At 38.5% G+C, this 15,322-nt stretch overlaps 1 protein-coding gene across 7 annotated transcripts in view; it reads right to left on the reverse strand.

Moving 5' to 3' along the window:
- Positions 1 to 15,322, reverse strand: part of ptprt (protein tyrosine phosphatase receptor type T) — a 1,496,000-nt gene that overhangs the window by 165,209 nt on the left and 1,315,469 nt on the right. For all 7 annotated transcript variants that reach the window (XM_059980706.1, XM_059980710.1, XM_059980709.1 and 4 more), the window contains one exon: positions 728 to 837. In XM_059980706.1, the coding sequence (XP_059836689.1) occupies positions 728 to 837 (110 nt within the window). The remainder of the gene's footprint in view (positions 1 to 727; positions 838 to 15,322) is intronic.

The following is a 15,322-nucleotide window of genomic DNA, read 5'->3' on the forward strand; positions in this document are numbered from 1 at the left end:
CAATCTGATCCATCATTTGCACTTTCATGCGATCTCCATTATTCTTCACAAAATGACCGAAAAACATATTATCATGTGATTTAGGCTTAACAAACAAGCTGATTAATTAATTGATAAGTGAATAAGTAACCAGCAGCATGATGCAGTGTATGTTGCATTCCTATTTAAACTTATCAATATCTTGAGCTAACAGAAAAGAATAGAACAGTCAGAAGCCTAGAGCTGAATCATAATATCACTTAAGCAGCAGTCTGTGTTTGTTTTCACCTGCCAGGCTGAGAAGGGGATTTCTGAAACAACCAAGGTCCATGGAAATTTAAGTGACGGTAATAATTGCAACAAAATTATAAAACTAGCATCTTTTATTTGCCCAAATCACAGAGAGTTGCTTGTCTTTGAGTTGAATGGCTTGCCTCACCTGCAATGGTAGTTGACATGAAATTAACATAAAAATAGACTGACATATTTTTTGGAACGTGAGGCTGTTTTTATTAAATCTGTTTGGGCAGAATGATGGAAGCTAATATGATTCCTATATTTCAAACAAGAACGCTTGGGTGTTTCAGTGTAGAGACAAAAGCAAAAATGTTCAGAAATTAATGTCATGTGACTTTTCAAAATGAGAATTAGGTTGTGTTGAAGATACAATATCGCCTCAAAATCTTCTTAGCTTTTCCCATTGATGGATGAAAATGAATTCTTGTGGTGTTTTCATGTTAGCACTTACGTGTTTCATCTCTCTCATGCTTGTTACACCCCTTGTCTGTTGCTGTTACCACAGGCTCCATTTCCCGCTGGGTACCACTCTGGGTCTCCTTTTGTTTCTTTGCCAGTTTCCTTTGGATATGCAGGGAAATAAAGACTATTCAGTACTTTGAAAGTGACTTTATCAACCAATCACCTTATCAAACAATATTTGCTGATAGCAAGAATTATATTAACTACAGGAAGGAATTATCACTACATAAAAGAGCTTATTTAAATCTGAAACTGCAGGTGATTTTTTTCTTTGAGGACCAACAACTAAGTATGTATATCTGATATGACTAGAATAACAAAAGTATTCTATTGTCAATCTTTTAGGCTGGCAAATTTCTTCAGACGTATTGTGAAGAGCACTCTAACCAGCTGCATCACTGTCTGGTATGGCGGGGGGTGGGGGCAGGGGGCACTGCGTGTGATCAAAATAAGCTGCAGAAAGTTGTGAACTCAGTCAGTTCCCTCACAGGCACAAGTCTCCCCAACATTTAGGACAACTTCATGGAGCGATGCCTCAAAAAGGCGGCGTCCATCATTAAGGACATGCCCTCTTCTGATCGCTACCATCAAGAAGGAGGTACAGGAGTCTGAAGACCCACAGTCAGTGATTTCCTTCTGCTATCAGACTTTTGAATGGACATTGAACCCATTAACGCTACCTCACTACATTTTATTCACACTACTTAATTAATTTAAATATTTTATATACATATTAAACCTGATTTTGATTCTGAGTCTCCCAATTGATAAAATAACTTTAAAAGAGGTGTATGGTTAAGTCACTACAAACTCCATCTTTCTGAATGATTATTCTCTGTATTTGGCTGAAATGCAGCATTAAATTTTTTTTGACACTATCTCATGGAAAATATCAAATATCTGCTGGTTTATATTTTTAGGGCTTTCAGCTGTGGGAAGATTCTGTAAAAATTGCCTAGCACATTATGCAGACTGAACTGGGGGCTTGACTTAGGAAATTCAAGCATACCTTTCTTCCTTCTCAGAGATTAGTTGGTTTTGTTGAGACCCTACATTTTCATGGTGAGGAATAATTGGTTGAACACTTTTGTACATAACCATTTTACCACAAGAATAGTTACGTACAAAAGTAAGCTGGGTCAGCAAATTTGTGGATGACACCAAGATTGTGAGTCAACAAGGAGGAAGGCTAGCAAAGCTTGCAACAAGATCTGGGCCAGCTGGAAAAATTAGCTGAAAAATGGCAGATGGAATTTCTGCAGATAAATGTGAGGCGTTGTACTTGGCGAGAAACATCAGCTAGGACTTATACTGTGAAGAGTATGGCATCAGGAAGTGCAATAGAACCGAGGGATCTGGGAATACAGGTCCATAATTCCTTTAAAGTAATATCAGAGATGTATAGGGTAATAAAAGAGATTTTGGCACATTAGCCTTCATAAATCAAAGTATTGAGTAGAGGAGTTGGGATGTTAAGTTGAAGTTGTATAAGATTTTGGTGAGGTCATATTTGGAGTATAGTTTGAAGTTCTGGTCACCTACCTAAAGGAAAGGCGTCAATAAGATTGAAAGAATGCAGAGGAAAATTTTCAAGGATGTTGCTGGTTCTGGAGGACGTGATTTATCATGATTTATAGGAAAAAGTTGAATAAATTAGATTGTTATTCCCTGAAGCACAAAAAAAATGCGAGGGAGAGCGAGAGAGAATTTGATAGAGATATGCAAAATTATGAGGAGTGTAGATAGGGTAGGTGCAAGCAATTTTTTTTTTACTGAGGTTGGTGAGATTAGGACTAGAGGTCATAGGTTAAGGGTGAAAGATGAAATATTTAAGGGGAACCTGAGGAAGTACTTCTTCACTCAGAGGGTAGTGAGGGTGTGAAACGACCTGCCAGTGGAACTGGTGCATGTGGGTTTGATTGCAATATTGAAGAGAAGTTTGGATAAGTACATGAATGGGAAGCTTATGATCGAGGTGTGGATTAATGGGACTAGGCAGACTAATAATTCGGCACGAACTGTATGGACTGAATGCTTTGGTTTTATGCTGCAGTGGTATCTGACTCCATGGCCGTATCTGACTAAAGTACGGACTCTGTTCATTTCTGTCCTCTATTCCTTCAGTGTGCAATATTGTCACTGAAAGCAGAGTGCGAGAGAGCCATTATCTTATTAAAGCATTATTAAATGGTTTAGAATTTCACCTAAAATGTACATCATGGGAAATTTATTTGAGAGAAAACATTTTCTCTCCACTGGGCAATATTCTAGCATAATAGGCTGACCCCAATTTAACCTAACTGATTTTCATTTCATGAAAAATATAAAAAACTGTCAATTTGCCCTGTCAGATTGCCAGATGGGAAAGGCAAAACTCTTTCAAGGAAAACTCTCCTCGATTTATCTTCAGTTGTCTCTCACTTTATTATTCAGTCTCTGCTTCAGACTGCTGCGGTTGTTCTTTTTGACTTCTATAATTGTGAACATAAATTGCACTCTGAGCGTAACTACATAATAATTAAAAAACAGACTGCGAAAGAAATATTTTTGGAGGGTAAAGCAGTGGGCATTCCATTTAAAACGTGATAGTGTTGTTAAACAAAATGCCAGCCACAAATCAAAGATGTGTGGTGTAGATTGTGTTGAGCACATACTTATTCCAATAACCTTGCTGCCATTAAATAATCTATGCTTTCTTCCTATATTGCTCACAGTATGTGATGCCAACACAATTTAGCACTACTGCAAAATGTATGAGTTTATATATACATTTACATAACCAGGTGCTGGTCAAGTAATCAGGCATTTCACATACTGCCACCATAATCCCATCATATTTATCACAACTCCTTTACTGGCCTCGATACATCGGTGGCACTATCAATCATATATTTTGCTCTGATACTTTTTAACATGGTCACAGATAACTCCCTGATAAATTGGCCCACAGAGAGATAAATGCAGCCATGAAGTTTATGGAAAGCATACAAGAAAAAAATTACAATTATTTAGCAGCAAATACTGTAACTTTTAATTCATGGAAAACATGGTAGACAATTTGCTAAAGCTGAAAAAAAAGCCCCCCACCCCCTGGCTGTTGTGTTCCATGCCTGCTACTATGATGAACTGATACCAAGGCTTGGGCCTACTATGGGCTGCACTGGGGCTCAGATTTAAGGACTCATTTTGGTTTGAAATATTGTTGCTTGCTTCTATTGTTGCTTGCATGATTGGTGTTTTTTCTCCTTACTCTGTGCATTGGGTATTAGTTTTAATTTTTTTATTGCTTTGTGGCTGCATGTAAGCAAACAAATCTCAAGGTTGTATCATTTGTACAGTCTTTGATAATAAGTGTACTTTGAACCTTGTCTGGGATGCAGTGGAGGGGTTTCATTTCAGAAAAAAAAGTGGAGTATCTGTAATTTGAATTATATTTAAAAGTTCTCTTAATCCATGGCAATAGCTATTTGACATAGTAATCACAATGTTTTATTGTGGGGATCTGGACCACTCCTATTTCAAACTTGTATACATTGGCAATATATTTCAGACTCAAGTACATCGAGATGTGCTGAGTATATCAAGATTGTGTAATATTTGCAGTTTACTTGTACAAGTGAAAACAATCATTTTGAATATTGCAACACATAATAGTTTGTTACATACTAAATTTCACCTTTACTGCTGATTTAATAAGGCTGCCATTGTTATTGATATTATTATTAACATTGGGAACACTGAGAATTCAGTACTTTTAGGACTTTGCAAACCACTACATCTCTCTATACAGGAACCTATTTATCATTTCAGTCTCCAACTTTTTTTTTTTGATGACCTGTTAGCTGCATCCCATTGCACAACTGATGTCAGAACCTTTCCAATAAGTTTTCTGTTCCAAACCTATCAATAAGTTACTATAGGTAAAATAATCTCTGTTTTCCAATGGCATCAATTTTTCAAGGCAGGTGCTTCAGTGCTTTATTGTGGGAAGGCTACAGTGTCAGAATATGTAACTTGCTGTATGAGATTTTAAATTGAATGCCACTCTGCAAAATTTAAAAGCCTTGGTTGTTATTTGAAGAACAGTGGGGGAGTTAACTATGGCATTCTGATGAATCTCAAAATAGATTATCTGGTCATTAACATATTGCTGTATGTGGAATCTTGCTGTGTAGGGACACTTACTATATTGTAATTGTGTTGACATTACAAAAGGTACTTCATTGCCTGTAAAGTGCTTTGGGGGCAGAAAAGACACTTTATGAAAGCAAGTCTCCCTTTCTTAGTTAATTTGCTTGGTATGATCACTTATTAAAAAGGCAGGCTGCTTTTTGCTTTGAGAATTATTGTTGATATTTCTCAACAACAAAGCTTATAAATATTTCTTCAATTTCTGAAGCTAAGTTCACACATCTGCAATTCATATTCAGTCTGTATCCTTTGTTAAAATCATCTTTACATTAACAATTTCCTAGGCTTTGTTATGAAAGAAAATGTATGCATATTCCATGCTCTCCCTCTCAGGGGTAACCAAATGAGTACTAGATTTTGGCCATTGTTTCTTCAGTTCTCTTCATTCTTTGTTTACAGATCTGCAGACTCAATAACCAGGCTGCCTTTATAATTCTTCACAAATAACTGGCTCTTTAACTGAATTAAGCTCCTCCACTAAAGCTGAATTAACCACTAATTATACCCAGTCCCTCTTGAGTATTCTTTCTGCTTTTGCAATTGCTGGAAAGACCACCCTGCATATAAGAGTCAGAGCATGACATGATTGAATCATCACATGTCTATTGTAAGTGTCTGAGAGAGTTAAACAACACTGGCGTTGTTCATTCTTCCAATAATAATTTCTATTATATTCATTGAGCAATACAGCAGGGAATCAAGGTCTTTAGCCAAACGAATCCACAACTCACCTCAATTTCCAAAGTTTGATCCATACCCCTCCAAGCTCTGCCATGTATTCAAGTGCTATTCAAGTGCTTCTTTACTGTATTCTCAACCACTTCCTCTGGCAATTTGTCTCACATATTAACCACCCTCTGTGTGAAGATGTTGCCCCTCAGATGCCTTTTAAATCTCTTATCTTCTCAGCCTATATTTATAACCCTTCATTTTTAGCCTCCCTACCGTGGGGAAAAGACTGTTACCATCCATCATACCTATGCTGCTTATAGTTTTAAGCATTTCTTTAAACATCAAAAAGGGTAGCAAATATGGCACTCAAAGTGTTATATCTCAACGCACAGAGTATAAGAAATAAGGTGGATGATCTTGTGGCACTATCACTGAATCATGGCTGAAGGATGGTTGCAGTTGGGAGCTAAATGTCCAAGGTTACACATAGTAACAGAGGGATAGGAAGGTAGGCAGAGGGGGTGGTGTGTGTCTGCTGGTAAGGAGTGCCATCAAATCAGTAGAAAGATGTGACTTAGGATCAGATGATGTTGAATCCTTGTGAGTTGACTTAAGAAACTGAAAGGGTAAAAGGACCCTGGTGGCACTTATATACAGGTAGCTGGGATGTGGACCACGAATTACAACAGGAAATAGAAAAGATGAGCCAAAAAGGGCAATGTTATGATAGTCATGGGAGATTTCAACATGCAGGTTGATTGGGAAAATTAGGTTGGTAATGGTTCTCAAGAGAGTGAGTTTGGTGAATGTTTGTGTGATGGCTTTTTAGAGCAGTTTTTTTGTTGAGTCTAGTAGGGGATCAGCTATACTGGACTGGGTGTCATGTAATGAACTGGAGGTGATTAAGGAGCTTAAGGCAAAAGAACTCTGAGGAGGCAGTGATCACAATATGATTGAGTTAAAATTTGATGGGGAGAAAGTAAGGGCTGACATAACAATATTTCAGTGGAGTGAAGGAAATTACAGTGATATGACAGAAGATTTGGCCAAAGAAACTTGAAAGGAGATGCTGGCAGGGATGACAGCAGAACAGCAGCGGTATGAGTTACTGGGGAAAATGAGGAAGGTGCAGGATAGATGTATTCCAAAAACAAAGAAATACTTAAATAGCAAAATAGTACAACTGTGGCTGACGAGGGAAGTCAAAGCAAATGTAAAAGCAAAAGACAGGGCATACAACAAACCAAAAATTAGTGGGAAGATGGAGAATTGGGAAGTTTTTAAAATCCTACAGAGAACAACTGAAAGTGTCATTTGGAGGGAAAAGATGAAATATGAAAGCAAGCTAGTAAACAATATTAAAGTGGATAGTTAAAGCTTTTTCAAGTATGTAAAAAAAAACAAAAGAGAGATGAGAATGGATATAGGACTGTTAGAAAATGAGGCCGAGAAATAATAACAGGGACAAGGAGATGGCAGATGAACTAACTGAGTATAATGCATCAGTCTTCACTGTGGAAGACACTAGTGGTGTGGTAGGTGTTGAAGGGTGTGAGGGATGAGAAGTGAGTGCAGTTACTATTACAACGGAGAAGGTGCTCAAAAAGCTGAAGACCAAAGGGTACACAAGTCACCTGGGCCAGGTGCACCCTGGGGTTCTGAAAGCACTAGCGGCAGAGACTGTGGAGGCATTGGTAATGATCTTTTAAAAATCATTGGACTCTGGCATGGTCCCAGAGGAATGGAAAATTGCAAATGCAATTCCACTCTTGAAGAATGGAGGAAGGCAGCAGAAAGGAAATTATAAACCAGTTAGCCTGACCTCAGTGGTTGGGAAGATGTTGGAGTCAATTGTTAAGGATGAGGCAACGGAGTTCTTGGTGACACAGGAGAAGATTGGACAAAGTCAGCATGGTTTCCTTAAAGGAAAATCTTGCCTAATGAACACGTTAGAATTCTTTGAGGCTCTACATGTGGGGTAGATAAAGGGGATGCAGTGGATGTTGTACATTTGGACTTTTAGAAGGCCTTTGACAAGGTACCACGTACGAGGCTGCTTACCAATTTAAGAGGCCATGGCATTACAGGAAAGTTATTGGCTGATTAGTAAGAGACAGTGAGTGGATATAAAAGGATCCTTTTCTGGTTGTCTGCCAGGGACTAATGGTGTTCCAGGTGGTCATTGTTGGGACTACTTCTTTTTATGCTGTATATCAATGATTTGGATGATGGAATAGATGGCTTTGTTGCCAAGTTTGCAGGTGAAATGAAGATTGGTGGAGGGGCAGGTAGTGTTGAGGAAACAGATGGTCTGCAGAAGCACTTAGATGATTAGGAGAATGGGTAAATGAAATCCAAAGTTGGAAAATGCATAGCCATGCCCTTTGGTAGAAGAAATAAATGAGTAGACTACTATATGGGGAGAAAATCCAAAAATCTGAGATGCAGAGGGACTTGGGAGTCCTTGTGCAGAACTCCCTGAATGTTAACTTGTAGGTAGAGTCAGTGGTGAGGAAGGCAAGTGCCATGTTAGCATTCATTTCAAGAGATCTGGAATACAGGAGCAGGGATGTGATGCTGAAGCTTTATATGGCACTGGTGAGGCCTCATCTTGAGTATCGTGAACAGCTTCGGGCTCCTCATCAGAAAAGGTGTGCTGGCATTGGAGAGGGTTCAGATAAGTTTTGCAAGGATGATTCCAGGAATGAAAGTGTCATCATTTGAAGAACATTTGATAGCTCTGGGTCTGCACTCGCTGGAATTTAGAAAGATGAGGTCGGTGGTGGGGGGGGGGGGGTGTATCATTGAAACCTTCCAAATGTTCAAAGACCTAGACATGTAGATGTGGAAAGGATGTTTCCCCTGTTGGGGGAGTCTAGGACAAGAGGGCACAGCCTCAGGATAGAAGGGCATCCATTTAAAACAGATGCGAAGAAATTTCTTTCGTCAGAAGGTAGAGAATTTGTGGAATTTATTACCACAGGCAGCTGTGGAGGCAGGTTGATCGGATATATTTAAGGCAGAGATTAATAGGTTCTTGATTAGACATGGCATCAAAAGTCATGGGGAGAAAGCCGGGGAGTGGGCTTGAGGAGAGGGAAAAAAAAAGGATGAGCCTTGATTAAATGGCAGAGCAGACTTGATGGACCAAATAGTCTTGACCTGCTGCTATGTCTTATGGTCCTATTTAAAACGCCCCTCATTCTCCTGCCTTCCAAGGATTGAAGACTTAGCCTGGCCAACTCCTCCCTTTAACTCCGGTCCTGTAGTCCTGACAACATTCTCGCAAGTCTTTTTTGCTTTCTTTCCAGTTTAACCACAATTAACTTACCAATTTGCCTATATTACTATAAACATGATTTTGTTGAAGATATTCAAAAGTTTACAGAAAGGGAGGAACCCAGATCAATCTCTTATCACCAAAAAATATGGCAAAGTAATGCAGAGGAAAGGTGGCAAGTTCCATGGACCTGATGGGTACATCCTGGGGTCTTAACGGAAACGATTGCTGAGATAGTGGATGTGTTGGTTCTGAGTTACTGCCTGTTATGTCGCTGGTGTTTCGGGCAGCGTGTATTGGTTGTAATCTACTATATTCCCTTTGTCTTGTTGTTTGAAGCTTTTGACTGAAAAATTGCTGTGAATGTTGCAGCTTTAGAATTACAATGGAAACCATAAAATGTGTTCAATATATATTGTAACATTTTGGGACAATTAGATCATATGGTTCTGAATTTTCTTGAAGATTTCCCCTTGAAACCCCAATGGTGTATGAATTGGGCTGACCTCACTTAAGAAAAAAAGAACTTACATTGGAACACTTGATTGTTTTGCAACTATTCACACAGCTCCAAATACAGTATTTGGATCATTTAAATGATAGCCCTTTGGGAGGTTCCAACTCTTAAGTAACAATGTGCTGGTACTGCAAACTAAAATTACATGCAGCAGAGATTGAAGTAGCAGATAGAATTTGACTTTTTGAATTTAATCCTGATTTTTTTCATCACATATTTACTTATGGATAGCTTTTTTATACCTAATCAAAATGCTAACTAACCTAGATCTTTGCTTAGACCCCTGTGGACTCAAAAAGAATGGTCTTTCCAATGGACATTCTCCGCTGGGCCCCAGAAGCCAGAGGCTCTGGGACTCGGATTCTAAGGGGAAAGGAAGTGGTCTGTTTTCTTTTATCCCTACAGAAGGCATCAAAAATACTGCAACTTTTCATATTTTATTACAATCAGAATAGAATAGTTAGTATTGCAGAATATTTGGCCATCAGACTGGTTTGCCATCCAATTTGGCATCAGAGCAGTCCAGTAAGTCCTGGGCTATAATGTTATTTGGATAGCAAGAAATGACATTGATTTGCTTTTTGCAAAATCCCTTTTTAATTAAAATTTCAATCATTAAGGGTGGCTTCACCTTGCCAGCATTTAAACTGATTCTTATTGGAACTCGTACTTGGAAAATCACTTGGGAATGGGATTGCAAAACATCGAAGTGTAAACATACTGCATTTTGTGTTTGATGACAGACCATTTGCTTCCATTATGTTGAATCCATTCCATTAGCTTTAATAGATTTCATACTATGGTTTGTGACAGATGTAATCAACCAATTGACCGTGACAGAAAGGAAAGGAGTAGGGTACAGAGAATCATACACATAGTTACGAGAGCACTGTGGAAGGAAGAGGCAATAATGAAAAGCACTGAAAATGTATAAATAATCTTTTCAAAAATAAAATTTTGCATTGAACATTGTTCAGGGAATAGGACATTTTAAAAGACAGTTCAACAGAATAATCTAAGAGAGTAAGGGACATTGGTAGCTGAACGTCTAGTTTAAATGAAGGGAAATGATTGAAAGTTGAAAGGCACAAGCTGGTGAGATGGTTTAAGTGAAAATACTCGAACTGTAAGTTCAACCTTAGTAGAAAAGAAAGCAAAACTGAAAGACAAAAAAAAAATATTGTTAATATCCCTTGGCACTCAAGGCATGTCAGTGTCAAATTTAATAACGTAAATGTTAATGTTAGATTACGTGAGAAAGAAGGCAAGACTTTACAGGATGTTAACTTTGTGTTGAGGTAAACAACCTGACAGGAGTTTAAATAAACCAAATTATGTTAATACTTATAAATATATTGGACATAATTTGCAGGGAAATATTGGCATTTCCCCATTTAGCTAATATCAGCTTTGAGATTCCCATGCAAATTCATGGAGCCTGTAGGCAAACTAAGGTTGCCATGACTTCCTATTATTTGTGCAAGAGAAATCCTTATAGACTACCTGTATCATATACGGCAATACTACAGTGTAGAGGAGATCCAACCTTCAAAGCTTGGCTGACTATTATCTTCATATGACGTGAAATTTGTGAATAAGGTATTGAAAATTAGCTGACACTCTACATTTGGTTAGAATTTTTATCTGTGCAACATATATTAATAATATATTTTCCCATATACATTGAAGGTGAAAATAACTAATTGTAGAATAATTAACTCAAAAGCAATTTAATTATTAAAACATTATTACGTTAGCAGGAATATAAATATTCCAAGTTGGAATATAAATAACCTGTGAATGTAGAACATGGAACATTACAGCTCTGTATAGACTATTTTGCCCACAATGGTGTGCTGGCATTTTAATCTACTCTATGATCAATCTCACCATTCCCTTCTATATTCCTCTCTGTTTTTCTATTGTCCATGTGCTTAAGAGTTTCTTAAATACCCTTAATGTATCTGCCTCTACCATGCACCCAACACTCTCTGTGTTAAAAACTCACCTCTCACATCCCCCTTATACTTTATTCCAGTCACCTTAAAATTATGAGCCTGGAAAGAAGAATCTTGCTATCCATTCCATGTCACTTATCATCTTGTCACCTGTCATCTCCTTTCGCTCCAAAAATGGAATAATTGCTAAAATACGTACAAACCATACATCTGTCATCAGCTCTAGTGTGACAAAAACATGGGTATCTCAAAGTCAATTTCCTGTAATATCTACTTAATTTAACTGTAGTCAATTAATTCTTCTCACCTGCAGGGCTGTACACAAACACTTGGATGAATGCTGTCACTGAACATCCTGTTAACAATTACCAAACACAGTGAAGGATTTAAACTGGCATTTACATTGGCAACATAGCCACAAATCAATCAATCAATCATCATCCAGCTGCACACCACCAGAATTAATCAAAAGCCTCCTTCACTGCAGCAGTTTGCAGAGCTTATGAAGATGTTTTTAAAGAATGCGAACTGTAGAATTGTCGATCAGTTGGCTTGCGCCCTATAGGTTACAAGTGACCAATCACCATCAGTTGTTATTTGGAGATACAGCATGGTAACCGGCCCTTCCAGCCCAATGAGCCCATGCTGCCCAATCACACCTTCATGACCAATTCACCGACTAACCCGTGTGTCTTTGGAATATGGGGAGGAACCGGAGCACGCAGAGGAAGTCCACACGGTCATGGGAAACACATACGGACTCCTAACAACCGGTGGTAGGAGTGAGCTTGTGTTGCTGCTGCTGTGACAGCATACATAACTCTAACCAAGACGATACCATCCGCTCTTGCAAGTATGCTCAGTAAATGAACATTTCCTTCTCAGTTAGTTTAAATAAACTGTTAACTACTTTGAAGAAAGAAGAAACTCGGTATTAAATAGTTTGCTTATGAATTTGTGAAGACTTTTTAATGCTACGAGTTTCAATCCTAGTATTGAGGTGCTGGTGAGAAGGTTTTACGTTGCCTGTTGGTTATCAACTGGTGAATGTGAACCTTATCATTTACCACTGAAGTGTTTGGTTACTTTTGCTTTCCACCTCCAAAACAATTAAGGCTGAAATATGAAGCTTCAGCTTCCAGCTGCAGCTGCAGAGGAGACTGCATCAATGTGCAACAGAGACACTAGAGGCAGAAGGCAGTAGCTACACTTCCTTCCTCAGGCCTGTACAGTTGACTTGTGGATGGGAAGAAAATAATGACAGATACTTTCTATATCATGTTTTCAAAGGTCTGGTTTGAAGTGTAAAATTCAAACCAAACTTCTTCAATAAATTGAATACAGAACTGTTAAGGCATATGACCAAAAGCTGGCCAAAGATAATGGTTGGGAATTTGTAACACACAGAAAAAAAACATTAAGGTTGTACTATTCAGGAAGTGTAGAGGGGAGGGTTAGTTTGGTCATACAATACAACTCTACAATGCCATTGGGCCACAGCATAGAATTACACAGGACAGAGCCAAGTCCCTCAGCCCATCTTGTCCATTCTGACAATCATGTGTCTATCTCTACTCATCTCATTTACCACCACTTGGTCTATAGCCTCGGCATGCCAAATACTTATTTAGATGCTTCTTAAATGTTGAAATGTTGTGAGAGTGCCTGCCTCTGCCAAAGTCAGCCAATGTATTTCAGCCTGTAAACAACGTCCAGATGATAAAAACTTCCTCAGATCCTCTCTAAATGTCTTACTCCTCATATTAAACCTCTGCCCCCTGCTCCTACATAGCCAAGTCAGAGAAAGAAATCTACACCTCTGTAATTATGTAGACTTCCATCAGACTGTGTGCACATTAGGGCACACGGACCTTTCTCAGGGATTTCCCATTACAGACACTGTAGAACAGAGTACAAGCAGTCGAGAACAGAGAACATAGCTTGGAGAGTGGAATGGGAGGAGTGAAAGAATGGGTGGGGAGTATTGACATCACAGTGCCATTGAGGTCACTGAGCATTCCTATTGGCCTTCAGATAATTGTGAGTCTCAAGCACAATATACCTGTTTTCAATGGTATTGAAATCGATCTTAGTACGCAATTAACAATCAGGTTTTTATTAACCAAATTTCACAGCATGACTAATAAGAACATTGTGCCACGTAACAGAAATTTTCTGGAAGATCTTGAAGAAGGAAAGACAGGTAGGAAGGAAGAGCTGTTAAAAAGATAAACATAAGCTTTATTTGTCACATGTACAGTGAAATGCATTGTTTTGTATCAATGACCAACACAATCTGAGAATTGAGCTAGGGGCATCCTGTAAGCGTCACCATGCCAACATAGCATGCTCACAACTCACAACTTCAAAGTTCAAAGTAAAGTTTATCATCAGAGTACATATATGTCACCACATACAACCCTGAGATTCATTTTCCTGTGGGCACACTCAGCAAATCTATAGAATAACCCTAACTGTAACCCTAACCTTACATCTTCGGTATTTGGGAGGAAACAGGAGCTTCCAGAGTAAAGCCACACAGTCACAGGGAGAACTTACAAACTCCCTACAGACAGTGGTGGGAATTGAACATTGATCAGTGATCGCCAGTGCTAGTTTAGAGAGTGAATTCCAAACCTTAAGGTAATGGTTGATGTAGTCATCAATTTTATTTAGGAGTGATTAAAGCCAAGAGTGTTGAATAGGTGGAATTAGGTTGGTACTGGTCTCTTGAAGATTTACTAAAGACAATTTCAGAAATACTGGGAGGTGAACTCATAGAAAAGACTGAGTACAAAGATGAGAATTTTAACATGAAGGCATTGCTTCACTACAACCTTACACTGGACTGTAAGCAGACCAGTGGTGGGCAAAAGGAAGTTTGTAAAATATAGGAGATTTTGATGGGCCTTAACAGAACAGAATGAAGGAGATTGGCCAGGTGCATCTTGAAATAGTAAGTCTAGAAGAAACTGGTGGGGGACAGGGCTTCCGCAGCAAGTAAACTAAAGCAGGTTGAAGTCAATAATGATACTGAAGTTGGTGAAAGTAGAGAATGAGGTTCCCTGAAGCTCCTCACGGGACTGGTTAAGCCATGGACAACCGGTAGCGAATGGCAAGAGGCCATGACCATGGAATAGAGGTGTGCTAATGTTGGTGTGATCTGTCTGGATAGCACACAATTAAAAACTTTTCACTGTATCACAGTACACATGACAAAAATAAATGAATATCAATAGAGGCTTTGGAAAATATTGAAAAAATGATTTGGTCTTCTGAATCTTGGTCAGAGGAAATCCTGGCTCATCTGGTATTGGAAACCAAACAATCAATGTGACAATTTGAAACCAGAGTAGAAGTTGAAAGAGCTGGTCATTGCATGTATAATGTAAGGAAACTGATGTGCTTTCAACGGACATAACTCAGTAGCCATAGTGAGTGAGACAGGGGAGGGAGAAAAGATCTGAGAGCTATAGAGTAGAAGCTATAGTGTGAACCCTGGGAAACTATTGGATTGATATAAATAGAACATTTGGGTGCAAGCATTACTATATTTTTACTGTCCATTATTATTTTTAAATTACAAAAGATCTTGCAATTTGAGAAGCAGTGCAATTTATTGTCATATGTTGAAGAGGTGACCAATAGAGAGGTTTGATACACCACATGAGGTGGTGCACATTATTACTGAAGGAGAGATACTGGCATATGAAACTGATATTATGTATGTTGGTGTTTTAAGATTGCATTGACTTAATATGTGAAGAACTTAGCTTTCCTTGCAATGCAGATTGATCAGAATTGACTGTGTTGGTTCCAAAATCAACTATCCTTGATACATTTATTTTCAGTTCAAAAGCTATAAAATTAAGTTTGGAATAAATCTTCAAACTAGCTCTAAAAAAAAATCTTCCCCAGAAACCTCTCAACGTTTCATCTAGCTCTTTCACTTGACCTTGGAATCGC

This window comes from Hypanus sabinus, chromosome 9 (genome assembly GCF_030144855.1).
Source record: "Hypanus sabinus isolate sHypSab1 chromosome 9, sHypSab1.hap1, whole genome shotgun sequence".
Taxonomy (NCBI): Eukaryota; Metazoa; Chordata; class Chondrichthyes; order Myliobatiformes; family Dasyatidae; genus Hypanus; species Hypanus sabinus.